This window comes from Salvelinus sp. IW2-2015, linkage group LG16 (assembly GCF_002910315.2).
Source record: "Salvelinus sp. IW2-2015 linkage group LG16, ASM291031v2, whole genome shotgun sequence".
NCBI lineage: Eukaryota > Metazoa > Chordata > Actinopteri > Salmoniformes > Salmonidae > Salvelinus > Salvelinus sp. IW2-2015.
Window position 1 is genome coordinate 22,633,486 of NC_036856.1, and position 18,344 is coordinate 22,651,829.

The 18,344-nt window shown below is 42.8% G+C and overlaps 2 protein-coding genes across 3 annotated transcripts in view; both read right to left on the bottom strand.

Moving 5' to 3' along the window:
- Positions 1 to 15,672, bottom strand: il12rb2 (interleukin 12 receptor, beta 2a). The gene is made up of 16 exons (XM_024004712.2): positions 14,307 to 15,672; positions 13,734 to 13,895; positions 12,893 to 13,150; positions 12,256 to 12,370; positions 11,670 to 11,869; positions 9,328 to 9,467; positions 8,763 to 8,904; positions 5,248 to 5,321; positions 2,780 to 2,981; positions 2,331 to 2,540; positions 2,081 to 2,182; positions 1,828 to 1,983; positions 1,617 to 1,748; positions 1,319 to 1,427; positions 1,076 to 1,163; positions 1 to 948 (listed from the first exon to the last, which is right to left on the bottom strand). Exons 2-16 carry the CDS (start codon positions 13,846 to 13,848, stop codon positions 454 to 456), a joined length of 2,538 nt encoding a protein of 845 aa, XP_023860480.1. The 5' UTR covers positions 13,849 to 13,895; positions 14,307 to 15,672; the 3' UTR covers positions 1 to 453.
- il23r (interleukin 23 receptor) overlaps positions 13,985 to 18,344 on the bottom strand; it is a 22,316-nt gene continuing 17,956 nt past the window's right edge. For both annotated transcript variants that reach the window (XM_024004711.2, XM_024004710.2), the window contains one exon: positions 13,985 to 16,315. In XM_024004711.2, the coding sequence (XP_023860479.1) occupies positions 15,707 to 16,315 (609 nt within the window). In that variant the 3' untranslated portion in view covers positions 13,985 to 15,706. The remainder of the gene's footprint in view (positions 16,316 to 18,344) is intronic.

Consider the following 18,344-nt stretch of genomic DNA (forward strand, 5'->3'; position numbering starts at 1 on the left):
TCATAGTGCACTTTACATAACTCCCATGGTTTATTTCACAAAAGCTCATTGCTTACAGTCCCTGTAAACTGGGGGAAATGTGACAGGTGAGTTGTATTGTATTGACCTTTTGTGTTATCCAAGACATAGATCTAGGATGGGCAACTCCAGTCCTCGAGGGCCGGATTGATGACACACTTTTGCCCCAGCTTACACCTGACTCCAAAAATCAACATCTTCAGTTTAGAATGCAATTAGTGTTTGCTATGGTGAAAAAGTGTTACACCACTATGGACCCCGAGGTCTGTAGTCTCCCATCTCTGATAGATAGTGTACTATTGTACTGTAATGCAATATAACTGTTTATAATGATTGTTGGTTAGTGAGAATCAAAGTCATGATACACTGAGATTACACAGGTTCTTCACACAGCCTGCTCCTTGGGTTATTTTATATGGCTATCAGTCTAACCCATCAGTCTAAGAACTCACTGCAGTCGATCCTGACCGCATCCAGAGTCAGCTTCCCTCCGAAAGATACCAAAGGGTTCATGAACGGACTCAGGGGGTTCTGAGGACAGGAGAAGAATCCCATCACATCCAGACCTTCCTCTTCCTTCTCCTCTCTGCCCTCTAGGACGTGTGTTGAGATGTAGTCTACAGTCATATCTGTTCCCTGGGAATCCTGTGTCTGGCCTGAGGAGCCTGACTCCTGGGCGAAGCTCTTGAGGTAGGAGCTCTGGAAGTAGGCTGTTGTTGACGGGTCTGTCGCAGGGATCTGCTGGGGCATGAAGAGGAGGTGTAAGGAGGGGTGAATAGCACCCTCTGGAGTTCCGGAGATATCAGTGCGCTGTGCTGGGTTCCATGAGCTCCAACTGCCCTCAGGCAGCTCCTGGACCTCCACAGTGTCTGGCTCCTCCTCTTCACTGACACTAGACTCACTGAGGTAGAGGTGTAGGGTCAACTCACCCTGGGGGAAGACAGGAAGGGGTCAGACTAATGTATCACTGTGGATCCAAATTAAGTATTCAGAGTGTGTTTGTTTGTGTGTGCGTGCGTGCTTGCATGTGTGCACTTGGGCGTCTGCGTGCACGTACCTTCTCTTTGGCACACTCCTTTGCCCATTTGCTGTTGGCAGGATCAGGGACGATATCTGGCATGAGGCAGTGGATGAGTGTTGAGACTCTGAGGAGGAGAGAACATGGAAAAGAACCACAGTGAGTCAGGAACAGAGCACACAGTTAATAACACGGTCAATCAATATTTCCATTTCATTCCAGTATTGCTGTCTAGTGACTCCCCATTAGGKCTAGAGGCTGTTCCTGTTCCTAATGTATTACCGTCGTCGTAGCGAGGAGACCTGGTACAGGCACAGCAGGACAAAGAACACCAGGAAGGAGGTGATCCCTACCATGACCATGGTATAAAGCCAGCTGTCTGAAAGCAAACCTACATTGGTACATAATAAGCACACAGTGTAAACATTATACAGTATAAACATAAGCATTCTGTATTTATTGTAACACTTCACATAACTGGAATGATAATACTGAGAGTGTTTCAGACAGATTTCTGAGAAACTAAAATAATCAGAAAGATTATTCTGATTATTTTCACTCTTTCTCTCGTTATACTCACTTTGAGGTTTGATGAAGAAGTAGTGTTTGGCTTTGGGGCCCTGTCCTGAGGCAGTCGATGCGGTCATCCATAGATGGTAGTACTCAGGGGGAAGGCCCCTGATGGTGAAGGACCTCTCTGATGCTCTGCAGACTAGAACAAAACCACAGGTCATGAACACAGTATACACACACACACAATGCACTTTGTGTTTAATAGTTCTTCCCCATACCGTAGTTTCCGACGTCTTTTCCCTCTGAGTTTTCCACATAGATGGTGTAGTTGATGACACAGCCCCGCCTGTGTTCCTGAGGGACCTCTGACCAGGAAATTGTCACTTTGTCCCCCTCCACCATCGGCTGATGGACAGACGGACCCGCGGAAGGCACTAGAGGACACAGTCATACCACAAATAGGAGTCGAACTCTGGCACTGTTCCATTGATGTGAAACCTTCGAAAAAATGGTGATCTCCTGTCTCCTTACCTAATTCAAAGGTGTAGAAGTCTTCAAACTGGGCCCTGCCCACTGCCTGCTCATACAGAGCATAAACTGCTCCCTCATAGCACTCAAACGGCTTAATGTTATCTACACACAAGAGAGACAGTGGGTGGGGTGGAGATCGAGAGAGAGAGGGAATGAGAGCAAGAGGAGGGATCAACTGGCTGTGTCATCACTCAGGGATCCAATAAGATCTAATGCAATGCTAAGTTGGCCATCCATCCGCTACACGTACCTCTAATGACAGTATGGGTTTCATTAGGACCCACTCTCTTCCACCTGAGCTTCTCCACCTGTCTTCCAACAGGGAACCATTCCAGCAGGTAGCCACTTACTGCCCCATCCCCTGTCCCACTGGCTGCTCCTGCAGTTACAGGCCTCCGCCAGGAGATGGTGACGCTGTGGTTACTGTGATTTCTACACATCACATTCTGAGGGGGCTGGGCTGTGAAGGGAGAGGAGTGTGTGACACTGTCAGTAGAGCAGTCACCCTTCCCTGTCAACTATGGTCAATTGGATGTTACATTTATATCTATGTGGTTTTTAAATGTGAATTGTCTTTTAACTCAAAGAAGTGGAACAAATTATTGCATTTATAGTTTTCACTTTTCTGGAGAGTCTGAATCTTGAATAGGAAGATGGAGGAAAAGGGGGGAAAACGGAGAGGAAATGGAGATGCCTTACCTGCTCTGAGYGGAATGGTGACATGGGCAGGGGGTGAGGAACCTCTGGAGTTCAGGGCGTAGACAGTGACATCACAGCGAGAGCAGGACAGGCCTGAAATATGATTAATGGAGGTGTTGCTCTCAGATTTCCCTGCCAGGGTGTTGTGAACTATCACCTTGTAACTCCTGATCTTCCCTCTGGCCTCTGTGTGACTCAGCCTCTGCAATCAGATTCAGAACCACATATAAAACACAGYCCCACTCCATGGGCAACAATCACAAATGATGCAGTGATAGGATTGGCTATCAGTGTTTTCATCCCACTTCTGTTTCCCAGCATAGAATCCTAAAGCAAGGTAGAATCTCAATRGCATACTCCTCGTGTCTCCTTTCTCCTTCTCAAAATCCATTGGAGGAGAAGGTCAGAGGAGAGAGACCTCTGGCTTTCTCATTCAATGGGTTTTGAGAACGAGGCAACGAGAGAGGAGTATGCAATTGAGATTCTCCCCTAGAGTCTGACTGTTTCTATATCAACATGCCCCTACCCTTGTGTTAGCTTAACATTTAATTCAACTTTATTGTATTGCCCAGGAGCAGCTAAGAAGGCATGCTATGAGAGATGAGAGGTGTGTAAGGGATCTATCATTTCTTTTAAACTGCTCGTCGTTTCTGTTTCTTGTAAACTGAAACTGTCACGTGTCTGGCCCAGGTTTCAGTCTCACACATCATTGGGGAGGGAGCCTCTCACACCTATGGCGTGAGGTTAGGGGGGGGGGGATGTCCCCTCTCGGAAGTGGTCTGAGTTTGACCTTTACCTAATGTAGCGGAGCTAGCGGAGTAACTAGACCACAAGCTGCAGCTACGGCTAAGAAAGTTTTACACACTCACATGAAAAAAGGCTACAGTTTAGGACAGAAACAGGACGAAAGTAACACTTTTTTTCCTAATTACTCAGATAGAACTAGAGATACCATATTTTATGACGAACAACATATACACTGAGTGTACAAAACATTAAGAACACCTTCCTAATATTGAGTTGCATCCCCCCGCCTTTTGCCCTCAGAAACAGCCTCAATCCGTCAGGACATGGACTCTACAAGGTGTTGAAAGTGTTCCACAGGGATGCTGGTCAATGTTGACTCCAATGCTTCCCACAGTTGTGTAAAGTTGGCTCGATGTCCTTTTGGCGATGGACTATTCTTGATACACATGGGAAACTGTTGAGCGTGAAAAACCTAGCAGAGTTGCAGTTCTTAACACAAACCGGTGCACCTGACACTACTTCGTTAAAAAGCACTTAAATCTTTTGTCTTCTTGCCCATTCAACATTCTGAATGGCACACATACACAATCCATGTCTCAATTGTCTCAATGCTTAAAAATCCTTAATTAACTTGTCTCCTCCCCTTCATCTACACTGATTGAAGTGGATCTAACAGGTGGCATCAATAAGGGATCATAGCTTTCACATGGATTCACCTGGTCAGTCTGTGTCATGGAAAGAGTGGGTGTTCATAATGTTTTGTACACTCAGTGTATATGTACAAAACAAAAACACTACAGTAAATACTAGTGATGGGAAACCGAGGCTTTCTGAAGCCTTTGGGGCTTTCACCAATTCATTACTTAGAAGTGACATTTGCTGATTAGCAATATAAAGCAGCGAGGATGTCCATATGGAAGTTTTTCCCACAATATTCATAAAATCTCCTTGACACAGATTTTCATTGCGGGTGTTAAAAGCCTACTAGCTATAATTTAGCATTACAAGTTGCTGTCAAAAACTTAAAGTATCGCAATATTTAGGATGCTTAAGACATGCTTATACCATACTAAATAAAACAAATAGTTTGAACAATAATGTGCCGAGTGTGGTGTCARATAAAAACAATTTTCTAAATAATAATCCTTTGCCAGGACTCGGCCCCATTCCCTGTTCTATGGTCCCCGACTCTACCTGCTTATTTGCCATTCAGATGACACAGCATCACAAAATCCTGTACATTATAAGTATGGTTTCCAGTAGAGGTTGGGGTTTGAAACAACTTGGAATCGAAGAAAGCATCGTAACCATGACGAAATCTGTGGGATCTCTCATTTTGCAAACCACGGTTTGAAAAACCATGTGATCAAACAAAGGTTCGGGCGTCATTGATCAAGCGATAATGATACTTTGAAATGAGCATCGGTACATTGTGTTGGATTAGTAGTGCTTTGAAAACTGCATTGAAGCATTGGAGTACCGGTATCAATGTCCCATCATAAATATCACAGAACAGTCATGTCCACAAAAACACTACTGTAAATACTACAGTATTAACTGTAGTGTTTTTACACAAAAACAAAGTAAAGTCTGCAAAAACACCACAGTGAATACTATAGTAGATAAATATAGTAATACTACAGTATACTAAAGTATTTTTTTCCCATATGGGTGAGAGAGAGAGAGTCTGACAATATTAAGACATCTCTTTGAATGCGCACCTTCCAGTGTAAAGTGATGGAGTTGTTGGGAGAGTTGGAGGTTGTGTACCACACATCCAGGGCCTTGGCAGGTGCTGTAAAAGAGCACAGCATACAAACCGTTTATTCATTGCAACAGTTAGCTGTGGCTGACCCCGTGTCCTCCCAAAATGTATGTATACTCCCAAAATGTTTTCTGTGTATTTGTGTGATGTCTGGGGGTTTGGCATCAATAAAGTCCTATTCTATCCATTAAGTACATAGCTTGTATGTACAAGGTCATGATAGCCATCAGCCTTCAGCCTATTTTGTGTTTTGATAACCATCTGACAACCTTCATTATGTTTTCCTCAGAACAAGGATGTGTCTCAGACATGACTAATATTTCCTGTAAACAATTATTTTTTAGTTTTTGCGTCAAATAATACACTGCCACCCAAAGTGACATATAGCTCCAGACTGATGTGATCTGCATCCTGTAAATCAGCAGACAGGACAAACACAGCATCATCAAGTATAATTAAGATGTGCTACTAAAAGGCTTCTCTGGCATGAGGTGCTTATCTGGGTTATGTCAAATTCTTGGTATTCCAAAAGAGCTGATAGCATCTCCCATAAATTATGGCAAAAACGAGGTGTCCACCTCCAAGAAGCAAACAATGTCTCATGTATCTCTCATCTATTTCTCTCATGTATCTCTCATCTATTTCTCTCATGTATCTCTCATCTATTTCTCTCATGTATCTCTCATCTATTTCTCTCATGTATCTCTCATCTATTTCTCTCATGTATCTCTCATCTATTTCTCTCATGTATCTCTCATCTATTTCTCTCATSTATCTCTCATGTATCTCTCATGTATCTCTCTCATGTATTTCTCTCATGTATTTCTCTCATGTATCTCTCATGTATCTCTCATGTATCTCTCATGTATCTCTCTCATCTATTTCTCTCATCTATTTCTCTCATGTATCTCTCTCATGTATTTCTCTCATGTATTTCTCTCATGTATCTCTCATGTATTTCACCAGAATAATGTCATCAAGATTAGTGGGTAGCTGCTCATCCTCATAATTACAAAATGGGGAGTTAAGAGTTTTATGTTTCATCGTCCTATATGATACATGTTGACCTGTCATGCCTAGTCTTGTTAAGTTTCAAAATGTCTGTCGTTCAATGTTTTTCCATATCGTTCCATATCTTACTTTTTCTTCAATGAAAAATAAACTCCTCCCTTGATGATCAGGAAGTGAGAGAGGGGGAATTTTGGTTGCGGCGTGCACACACACACACCAACACAAATACGCACAGCAGTGGGGCATGTGGCTTACAGAGCAGATGAGTGATGACAGAGAAGGGAGGTGAGGTTATAGTGAGGCTACCACACTATGACTATCTCTCCTACAGGGTGATTGTGTGGTTGATAGTGCTCAGAGGTGCAGAGACACTCTCAAAGTTAAAGACTGTCTCAATACTCCCGAGCGACATCATTTTCTCATCTTCTACTTCTACATGATAAGTACTGGTCGGTAAAACAACGCATGAAATGAAGAACAGTGTTGTTTCACAGTAAATGAATGAAGTCATTTCACTGAATGAAGGAAGTGTTACCATATTTTGCCAGATGATAAATTATCCAGTACAGGTCAATTCTAATATGTGTGATACCAATCATTATACGATATGATCCTGCTTAGTATTGACCATAAGGAGACTTTGTTGTTCCTCTCAGTATGATGATGAACACTATGTTATGAGGTGTTTCCAGAAACACCTGAAATCTGCTGACCTGGGATCAGATTAAACCTTAGATGCACTTTTCACAATGCTCTACGTGAGTGTAGGTGTATGTGTAGGTATGGAGAGGGACAAGCTTATCTGACAACATCTCTGTGATACAACTCAGTTTAATATAAATCATGGTTTCTACACACAGGAAACGGTTGACTTGTAGACAGGGTTCACCTTTGATTGTGCTCTATATGCAGGTGTGTGGAGGGATAAACTATATCTAAACTAGACTGAAACTTTCCCTGAGCATCCTCTTTTCCCCCTCATCATGTTCAAACCGATTTCTACTGTCTCTCTTTCATACTCTGTGGCACAAAACTGCACAATAACTTAGTCACAACCAACCAGTACAGTATGCTAAAGGGCATCATTAATAAAGTGACACATGTCAACTGAATCTGTTACTGATAGAGATATATGATAAAACACCAGTTACCAGGCGTATATAACATCCCTGGTTCTGCTATAGATGGGTTAGCTGAGAACGTCACGAAAACGATCCGCACACTTCAGTGGGACAGAAGGATGTGTGTTGTTGTGATTCTGGATGACCATATAGCTAGCAACAATGACAAGAAACTGCCATGTGGGGAATCGTAAGTGGCTCGTTTGTTAGTTTTATCTTGTTCTGGATACCATGGATACCATGTCTTGTCACGTCTACGCTAATATTGCTAAAATTCTCTATGTATCTAGCCAGCAACTGTAACGATGTATACTGAACAAAAATATACACACAACATGTAAAATGTTGGTCCCATGTTTCATGAGCTGAAATAAAAGATCCCAGAAATGTTCCATAGGCACAAAAAAGCTTACTGCTAAAATGAAAATTGCGCACATTTGTTTACATCCCTGTTAGTGAGCATTTCTCCTTTGCCAAGGTAATCCATACACTTTACATGTGTGGCATATCAAGAAGCTGATTAAACAACATGAGCATTACACAGGTTCACCTTGTGCTGGGGACAATAAAAGGCCACTCCAAAGTGTTTAGTTTTGTCAAACAACACAATGCCACAGATGTCTCAAGTTTTGACTTTCTGCAGGAATGTCCACCAGAGCTGTTGCCAGAGAATTGAATGTTAATTTCACTACCATAAGCTACCAAACATCGTTTTAGAGATTTTGGCAGTACGTCCAACCGGCCTCACAACCGCAGACCACGTGTAACCATGCCAGGACGTCCACATCCAGCTTCTTCACCTGTGGGATTGTCTGAGACCAGCCACTTGGACAGCTGATGAAACTGAGAAGTATTTATTTCTGTAATAAAGCCCTTTTGTGGGGAAAAACTCATTCTGATTGGCTGGGCCTGGATCCCCAGTGGTTGGGCCTGGATCCAAAGTAGGTGGGCCTATGCCGTCCCAGGCCCACCCATTGCTGTGCCCCTGCCCAGTCGTGAAATCCATAGATTAGGTCCTAATACATTTATTTCAATTGACTGATTTCCTTATATGAACTGTAGCTCAGTAAAATCGTTGAAATTGTTGCATGTTGCATTTATATTTTTGTTCAGTGTATTTTGTTAGACAACAAGTGCATATTGTGAAACTTTATTCATGCTTTCAATAAACATTGGAGACAAAGTATAGTTAACATGTTGTCAACAATCTAAACCAACCCTGTATGTTTTGCCCAATAGTTGCGCACGTTCAGCTTTGTTGCTAAACAACCAACCCGTCTATAAAGGCCATCTGCAGGACCAACAAATCACCCACACAGTGCAGTATTAGTGTTCTTACCCTCCTCCTGTGTCCAGTTAGAGACGGGTTGGCTCCAGTCACTCCAGATGCCTCTCCTATGGCTCAGTCTGACCCTGGCCTGGAACTCATACTTCGTGTAGGGCTGCAGAGACACAATGGACTGGTTCCACACTGAACCTGCCTGTGAGGCACAGCAGTCAGAACACAGTATTACTTTTATAAGACATGTATCACACATTTATTAAACAATTATTACACAATCATAAGACTTGCATGTGGGGGGCTGCCAAGGCATGAGAGGACTACTAAAAAGTGAAGACATGTAGATGCTTGACTGGCTTTGGCAGTCTAGCATCTCGGAACAGCAGGAGGCAGGCATCTGCAAATCCCAGTCAAATCTGACTCAGCTTCTGACTCAGCCGAGAGGTCTTGTGATTTAGGTACAAATCTTACATGTGAGGTTGTGTCTTGCAACGGTTCTGCAACTCAAAATCTAGCAAAGCAGCATTGGATTGTATGTGTATAATGGTCAATACCCAGTCAGTTCCCTATATGGCAGGTGATGTTTACAGTGCGTGGGTGAATGTGTGACAGTGGTTCTTACGGTGTGTGGGTGTAATATCCATGGTCCTGGTCCCTGGGCGGTTCTCTGCTGGACCTCCAGGAGCTGAGCTCCCTCCACCCTGACATTACAGCCCAGCGACCAGCACTCTACCTGGGACACAGCAGGGGGAAAGGGCTGCACTATAGAGAGAGAGAAAGAAAMAGACACAGAGAGAGAGAGAGCAGTCAATATGGACAGGGATACACATAGGACAGTTAGTACGGACTGAGAGAGTACATTAGTGGATGCTTGTGGTTAGAGTGCAGAGAGCACCAGTGATATTACTCACCCAAACCTGACAAACATCTAGTACTCATCTAGAATGCATCATAACTGCTACATTGGTCATTTCTAAAACAAACGTTAGGTAGATAACATAGCCTAGTAGTCAAATGACCAAAGCGCCCTCTAGTGGCCTCGTGGTGGAATGTTATTCATATTACTCATAATTAATAAACGTTCTTCTGTTTTTAAAGACAAAACTTCAGTGTTTGTATGTCGAAACGGTTCTGTTATGTTTCAGTCCTGATTTAGCTCACTGCTGTAAAAGGTTAAAAAAGTGCATGAATTAAAGTGTAATTGCACAAAAAAATCTAAAATAAAGCAATGATTGCTAAATGCATAGATACAGTTGAAGTCGGAAGTTTACATACACTTAGGTTGGAGTCATTAAAACTCGTTTTTCAACCACTCCAAAAATGTCTTGTTAAAAAACTATAGTTTTGGCAAGTCGGTTAGGACATCTACTTTGTGCATGACACAAGTCATTTTTCCAACAATTGTTTACAGACAGATTATTTCACTTAAAATTCACTGTATCACAATTCCAGTGGTTCAGAAGTTTACATACACTAAGTTGACTGTGCCTTTAAACAGCTCGGAAAATTCCAGAAAATGATGTCATGGCTTTAGAAGCTTCTGTTAGGCTAATTGACATCATTTAAGTCAATTGTAGGGGTACCTGTGGATGTATTTCAAGGCCWAKCTTCAAATTCAGTGCCTCTTTACTTGACATCATGGGAAAATCAAAAGAAATCAGCCAAAAAAATTGTAGATCTCCACAAGTCTGGTTCATCCTTGGGAGCAATTTCCAAACTCCTGAAGGTACCACGTTCATCTGTACGAACAATAGTACGCAAGTATAAACACCATGGGGCCACGCAGCCGTCATACCGCTCAGGAAGGAGATGCGTTCTGTCTCATAGAGATTAACCTACAATGGTGCGAAAATGCAAATCAATCCCAGAACAACAGCAAAGGACCTTGTGAAGATGCTGGAGGAAACAGGTACAAAAGTATCTATATCCACAGTAAAACGAGTCCTATATCGACATAACCTGAAAGGCCACTCAGCAAGGAAGAAGCCAATGCTCCAAAACCGCCATAAAAAAAGCCAGACTACGGTTTGCAACTGCACATGGGGACAAAGATCGTACTTTTTGGAGAAATGTCCTCTGGTCTGATGAAACAAAAATAGAACTGTTTGGCCATGATGCCCATCTTTATGTTCGTAGGAAAAAGGGGGACGCTTGCAAGCTGAAGAACACCATCCCAACCGTGAAGCACGGGGATGGCAGCATCATGTTGTGGGGGTGCTTTGCTGCAGGAAGGACTGGTGCACTTCACAAAATAGATGGCATCATGAGGAGGAAAATGTTGTGGATATATTGAAGCAACATTTCAAGACATCATTCAGGAAGTTAAAGCTTGGTCGCAAATGGGTCTTCCAAATGGACTATGACCCAAGCATACTTCAAAAGTTGTGGCAAAATGGCTTAAGGACAACAAAGTCAAGGTATTGGAGTGGCCATCACAAAGCCCTGACCTCAATCCCATAGAAAATGTGTGGGCAGAACTGAAAAAGTGTGTGCAAGCAAAGAGGCCTACAAACCTGACTCAGTTACACCAGCTCTGTCAGGAGGAATGGACCAAATTTCACCCAACTTATTGTGGTAAGCTTGTGGAAGGCTACCCAAAATGTTTGACCCAAGTTAAACAATTTAAAGGCAATGCTACCAAATGCTAATTGAGTGTATGAAAACTTCTGACCCACTGGGAATGTGATGAAAGAAACAAAAGCTGAAATAAATCATTCTCTCTAATATTATTCTGACATTTCACATTCTTAAAATAAAGTGGTGATCCTAACTGACCTAAGACAGGGAATTTTTACAAGGATTAAATGTCAGGAATTGTGAAAAACTGAGTTTAAATGTATTTGGCTAAGGTGTATGTAAACTTCCGACTTCAATTGTAGGTGCACATTTGCTCATACAGGTGCAGAATGATCAAAATTGCATAATCAGTGTTATATTCTTTTTTGTTTTTTGCAGCTGCCATACCAATGTGGTCGAGTGTGAAGTTGAGGGTGGTGGACACAGCAGAGCCCAGCTTGTTGGAGGAGCTGGCCCATACGGAGTATTCAGTCTGGACAGAACCAGACACAGGGAAATTAGCTGAGACTAGACCAGGATCAGACCTGGAACCAGAACCGGTGTAGGATACAGATCCTGCTGTTCTGTTACCAAACACAGCTCTCACCCTGAAACACATGAAACACATACAAGTCATCCACGACTTACTATACAGTACACCTCATCCATACCAACTGGCTTTTCTATCTCATGCATTTTCCTTTTCTTCTTTTCTCTTTTTCTTTTATTCTCCGCATTTGAGTCTGTATGGTGAAAAAACTATACTGGGCAAAACATAACATTGACAAGTCTGTTTTTACTTAAACTTGTCGTTGTCTTGCCATAGAAACCATATTGGGTTGTTGGTAGCAGAAGTATGCTTGACCACCAAGGCTGCTCTGCTCCAACATGTGAGAGAGACCACCAACCCTGCGGTTCCTCAGCTCAGATCCCTATTAAGCTATGATATGACACATGACACAGTACTGTCTGTCCCTTTCTCTTCCAAACTCACCAGAGCTCTGAAGTGGTTGTCAGGTGAGTTTCCCTTCCTCTTCTCCATGTACACATCACCTCTCCAAATTCACCTTTCTGGACACAGGTTACATTTTCTGGCAGGTCAGGTGGGTCTGCAAGGTAACCATGACAATACATCAACAACACAAATGGACGTGGTCTGGTACAAAGTGTTTTTCTCATTGTGCTTTGGACCAGTAACCAGCATGTGATGGCATTGTTCCTTTAAAGACCACTGACATGAGAGTTAAATGTGTATCATTTAAACTTGCACCTCTGACACACCMGTTAGAAGTGCTGACACTGACATGGGTTGAACTAGTTAGTAGTCAGACTAGATGGTCCAAGAGGTATAGAGCAAACTTTATAATGCAACTCCTCCACCACGTTGTACTTAAAGACTACTTGATGAAAATATGTCACACTGCATATCTGACTGGCTAATTTAGGGAGCGGTGTTCGCCTTCATGAGTGTCAAAAGGCACAAGTTGTTTTTCTCCACCTGTCCCATTCAGTTTGGTTTCACACCCCCAGCCCTATAGTTATTCTGGTCACTGTCGACACCTTGTTTTGTATTGCAGAGTGCTCTGGTATTGTGGAGTGCTATATTGCAGAGTATACTGTTCCATACTTACATCCAGTATCAATGTCGAGTCCACAAGGCTCAGGTTCTCCTTCACACAGGCAGGTGTACGTTGTGTTTTTACTTATGTTTGTCACGTTGAGGAATATAGTTGTAGAGTTGTAGGGCTGTATTTRGTGTATTTTCTTCTTGTCGATGTGCATTGATTTGGAAGCTCTGCAGCTGGCCTGATAGGTACAGAACACCTGGAAGCTGGAACCCAGAAGGACCAGGTCCCCAATGCTGGATGATGCAGTACATGGCTTATCAGCTGGAGGCACAACAAAACGACAAAGAAAACTGTTGCTATCTCACTGGGGAATGACAGAGGAGTAAACTGGAAGTTAAAAATACTTGTTTTAGCAGCATTTAGCAGCACAGAAAACACAACAGAACAAGGGTCTCCAGCACTGGTTCTGGTAAGCTACAGGGTGTGCAGGCTTTTGTTCTAGCCCTGCAATAACACACCATATATATTCTATATTTGTAGAATCAGGTGTGTTTGTGCTGGGCTGGAATAAAAGCCTGCGCTCAATACAGCCTGTACTGAGGTTTGGTGACTATTGGCACACAGAGAAGTGAGACAGCAAGAGGAAATCAACTCATACTATTAAAGACATATTCAGAGGGTGTTTATTAAAAGATCAAGCATACTCCTATAGCATATGAGAACAGTTCAAGGCAAACGCAGACTTGCAGAGTACACAGTCTGTGGACAGGGAGAATGTCTTGGACATTGTATGAACCTATCTTGGACAAATGCTTTGAAGTATCACTAAGGAAGAATATCAAGTGTTCTTGACATAACTCTTATTACGTAGGTAGCCTACATGATTGGTGAATAGACCACTTACCTCTACTAGACCCTATGGCACACAGCAAAGTGATGCCAATGAGGATAGACCACCAACCATGGGGTGAATAAGCCATTGGACCTCTGGGTTGTTCACTACCAGTGGTGAGCTGCATTCCATTTGTGTATCATAGCTGAAGGTCCATGGAGTCTTTCAGTATCACTACAGAAATAAACATGTATAATATACAAGTAATGTAATGTATTCCCATGAGAATGTCACTGTATTGTTTATTTAGTAAATACACCATCTTTTGGACAACAATATTTTTATTTTATTTTTAAGAAAAGAAAAAGAAAATGACTGCACATCTTCCCATGCATGTCGAACATTGCTCAATGTTCACTATGACACCATAACAGATTATTGATTGAGATTATTCTGATAACTCAAATGGTTGATCCTGTACTACAATAATCAACTGCAGCAATTTAGTAAAATAGACCATGTGAATGTAGCCTGTATAAAAACAGAAAGCACCACTCACCCAGCTCCGACATCATACAGTTGATAATTCCCTACCGAACAGCATTCGTTAATTATACACAACGGGCTCCCTATGATTTTACTTACACTCATTTGATATTTTTCCTCTACATTTCTGAATATCTTCTTAGTCCAGTGCAGTGTGTGTCAGTGGTTTGGCTGAAAGCGTGCGAGCCTGTTTTGGTTGAGATGCGTGTCAGTTGACATTTGACTAGACCAACCCTCATCTCAGTTCCTCTGCTATGTCCTCTGCGGGTTCAACAGAGCACGACAAGTAGCCTACACATCTGAGCCCAATCCTAAAATGGCTGTGTGCACACAGGCAACCCAATTCTGATTTTAAAAAATCCCACTAATTGTTTTTTTGACCAATCACATCAGATATTTCCACATCAGTTATTTTTCAGAGCTGATGTGATTGGTCAAAAGACCATTTTGGGGGGAAAAGATCAGAATTGGTCTGCCTCTCTAAATGCAACCGTAGTGACATACCAGGTGAGTGATATTTGCCAGTTGTAGGGGATCCCCCTCTCACACTGAATTTGGAGATTAACACTTTTTACAGATGTTCTCCACTCACAAGAATGGATGTCTAATATCTTCTCTAATCCTCTCCTATTCTTCATCTGCACTTATTTTAAAACACAGGACAAATGAAAGCAATATTGCAGAGGCCTCCTGGGAAATTTGATTTCATTAGTCCAGAAATTTTTGATAAGAGCAAATGAAGGAAAGGAGATACAAGGAGACAAGGGGGTGAGAGGAGGCATCGTAAACTATTGAGATGCACCCTCAGTTTTATGAGCTCTCAGGGAGGAAGTGAGAAGTCAGTTTCAGGAAGTCACTATAACTGCCTGGTACAGCAGGTGGCTCTATGAAGAGAACACAGCCCTGGCACAGATCTAGGGTCAGTTTACCCTGCATTACTATACCATTACTATTATACCATGTTACACAGTGGCGTGCAAATACTGTATCCCTCACTTCTCAGATGCAGAATATAACTATGTTGTAAACTTAACATGTTCTCAACATCTGTCTTCTTTGGGCACGAAACCCATTGTGTGGTACAGTATACATCAATAGACAAACAGGGATTGACAGGGAAACATTTATCAACAAATCAAAAGAGAACCAGCGTGCTCTCCCAGAAGCTTGGCTGGTGGGTAAAACCTGCATATTCAGATAAACAAAGGGGTGTAATGGGTTCGCACTCATTTATCAACTGAAAGACTCTTTATAGTGAACCATAATCTTTATATAGCAGCGAGCAGAAATTGTTATAAATCCACTGTTATAGTATATTATGTAATTGAGGAATGTGTCCTTTCAGTCCGTTCATCATTCTGAAACACTAGTATGACTGTAAATTTTGCTAGAATGGTATAAAAGTCCATTCATTGGAACTCTTGTTCAGTTGGTCAAGACAAATGCCTTTCCTCTCATCACTGAAGGATGYAGAAGATAATGCTTTAAAGATGTCTCTGTCAGTGGTTGTAGGTAGTGGTGTTGAGGTCAGCAGCCTGGGGGAAGTAACCGGTGGTCAGTGTCTTAGCCAGACAGCCAACTGGGTCTTCCAGAGCCACTTTCTGTCCCTGTGCTGAGTCCAGAGAGCCAAGGCCCACCTCCAACCCCTTCTCATCCAGCCACGTGTCCCCAGAGAAGAGGCTTGTTATCTTGGGAGGGCTTGGGGAGGTGTTCCGCCCCATTGAGCTCAGATCCAGTGCTGGAGAAATGCCAGAGAAATCTACTGTTATATCACACAGCCAGCCTCCTAGCAGTCCTCCAGACTCCTCAGGGCATCTGTCTGTACTCTCACAGCTGGGAATGTGTCCCCTGTATTCCTCCTTCTCTGTCTTGTCTCGTGGAGCTGTGATTGTAATCTGGGGTTTGTATCCAATATTCTCCAGAGGTGCTGCTGTCCTTTCTCCTGTCCCCTCTCCTCCCCCGGCCCTGGCCCCACCCTGGAGCCGCACGATGTGGATGATGGGGTACAGTTCCTCCCTCTCCCCAGGAGGGATCTCCTCAATGGGGGACAGTGGTGGGTCACTGACGGTGAACAACCAGGACAAAGCTGGGACCACTGGCTCTTCATGCTATAGGAGGACAATACAAACACAGAGGTTATAGTGAAGAAGTCAAGGCCTTAGAAAGCTAGTAGGCCTGGTTTAGATGACATGGCTCTATTTGTTTATTTCGATCCCCATTCGCTTTTGCAGAAGCAGCAGCTACTCTTCCTGGGGTCCACAAGAAACACAAAACATGACAAGTAACAAAACACTGATACACTGACATACAAGAACAGTCACACACATTTATATAATGATATACAAACAATACAACAACAAAAAGATACAAACAATACAACAACAAAAAGATACAAACAATACAACTTAAAAAGAACGGCCTCCCGAGTGGCGCAGAGGTCTAACTCACTACATCGCATGTTTGAGGCGTCACTACAGACCCTGGTTTGATCCCAGGCTGTGTCATAGCCAGCCGTGACCTGGAGGCGGTGCACAATTGGTTCAGCGTCGTCCGGGTTAGGGGAGGGTTTGGCGGGCCGGGATTTCATTGCGCTCACACAACTCCTTGTGGTGGGCTTGGTGCCTGCAAGGTGACTTCGGTTGCCAGCTGGAAGTTGTTTCCTCCAACACATTGGTGCGGCTGACTTCCGGGATGAGCGAGCTGTGTGTCAAGAAGCAGTGTGGCTTGGCAAGGTCATGTTTTAGAGGACGCATGGCTTTTGACCTTTGCCTCTCCCGAGTCCGTAGGGGAGTTGCAGTGATGGGACAAGACTGTAACTACCAATTGGATATCATGAGATTGGGGTAAAAAAAAAATACAAAAAATGTTTTTTATATAAACAATAAACTACAAATAAGGTGTTCCCCTCACTGTTGCCGCAGTTCCATGAGTTGCTGTTTAATCTGTTTTTTAAAGGTAATTTTGCTGTTTACTTGAGTAATTGGAGATAGAAGGGAGTTCCATGGCTCTTTATAAAACTGTGCGCATATTCATACCCCTTGACTTATTACACATTTTGTTGTGTTAAAGCCTCAATTCAAAATAGATTACATGGATTTATTTTCTCACCCATCTACACACAATACTCCATAATGTGAAAGTGAAAATATGCTTTTCGAATTTTTTGCAAATGTATTAAAAATAAAAAAACAGAAATACCTTATTTACATAAGTATTCAGACCCTTTGCTCTGAGACTCAAAATTGAGCTCAGGTGCATCCTGTTTCCATTGATTATCCTTGAGATGTTTCTACAACTTGATTGAAGTCCACCTGTGGTAAATTCAATTGATTGGACATTATTTGGAAAGGCACACACCTGTCTATTTAAGTTCCAATAGTTGACAGTGCATGTCAGAGCAAAAACCCAAGCCATGAGGTCGAAGGAATTGTCCGAAGAGCGCCGAGACAGGATTGTGTCGAGGCACAGATCTGGGGAAGGGTACCAAAACATTTCTGAAGCATTGAAGATCCCCTAGAACACAGTGGCCTCCATCATTCTTAAATGGAAGAAGTTTGTAAACACCAAGAGTCTTTCATGAGCTGACCGCCCAGCCAAACTGAACAATCAGGGGAGAAAGGACAATGGTCACTCTGACAGAGCTCTAGAATTCTTCTGTGGAGATGGGAGAACCTTCCAGACGGACAACCATCTCTGCAGCACTCCACCAATCAGGCCTCTATGGTAAAGTGGCCAGACAGAAGCCAGTCCTGAGAAGTCACGTGAAGACTGAGAGATAAAAGCAAAAGATTTTGTGATCTGATGAGACAAAAATTTAACTCTTTGACCTGAATGCAAAGCACTATGTCTCGAGAAAATGAGTAACAGCTCAGCACCCGTCTAACATCCCTACGTGAAGCACGGTGGTGGCAGCATCATGCTATGGAGATACTTTTCATTGGCAAGGACTGGGAAACTGGTAAGGACAGAGGGAACAATGAATGGATCCAAATACAGGCAAATCCGTGATGAGAACCTGCTTCAGAGTGCAAACGACCTTAGACTGAGGTGAAGATTTACGTTCCAACAGGACAATGACCCCAAGCATATAGCCAAGCAACGCTGAAATGGCTTCAGAACAAGAATGTGAAAGTCCTT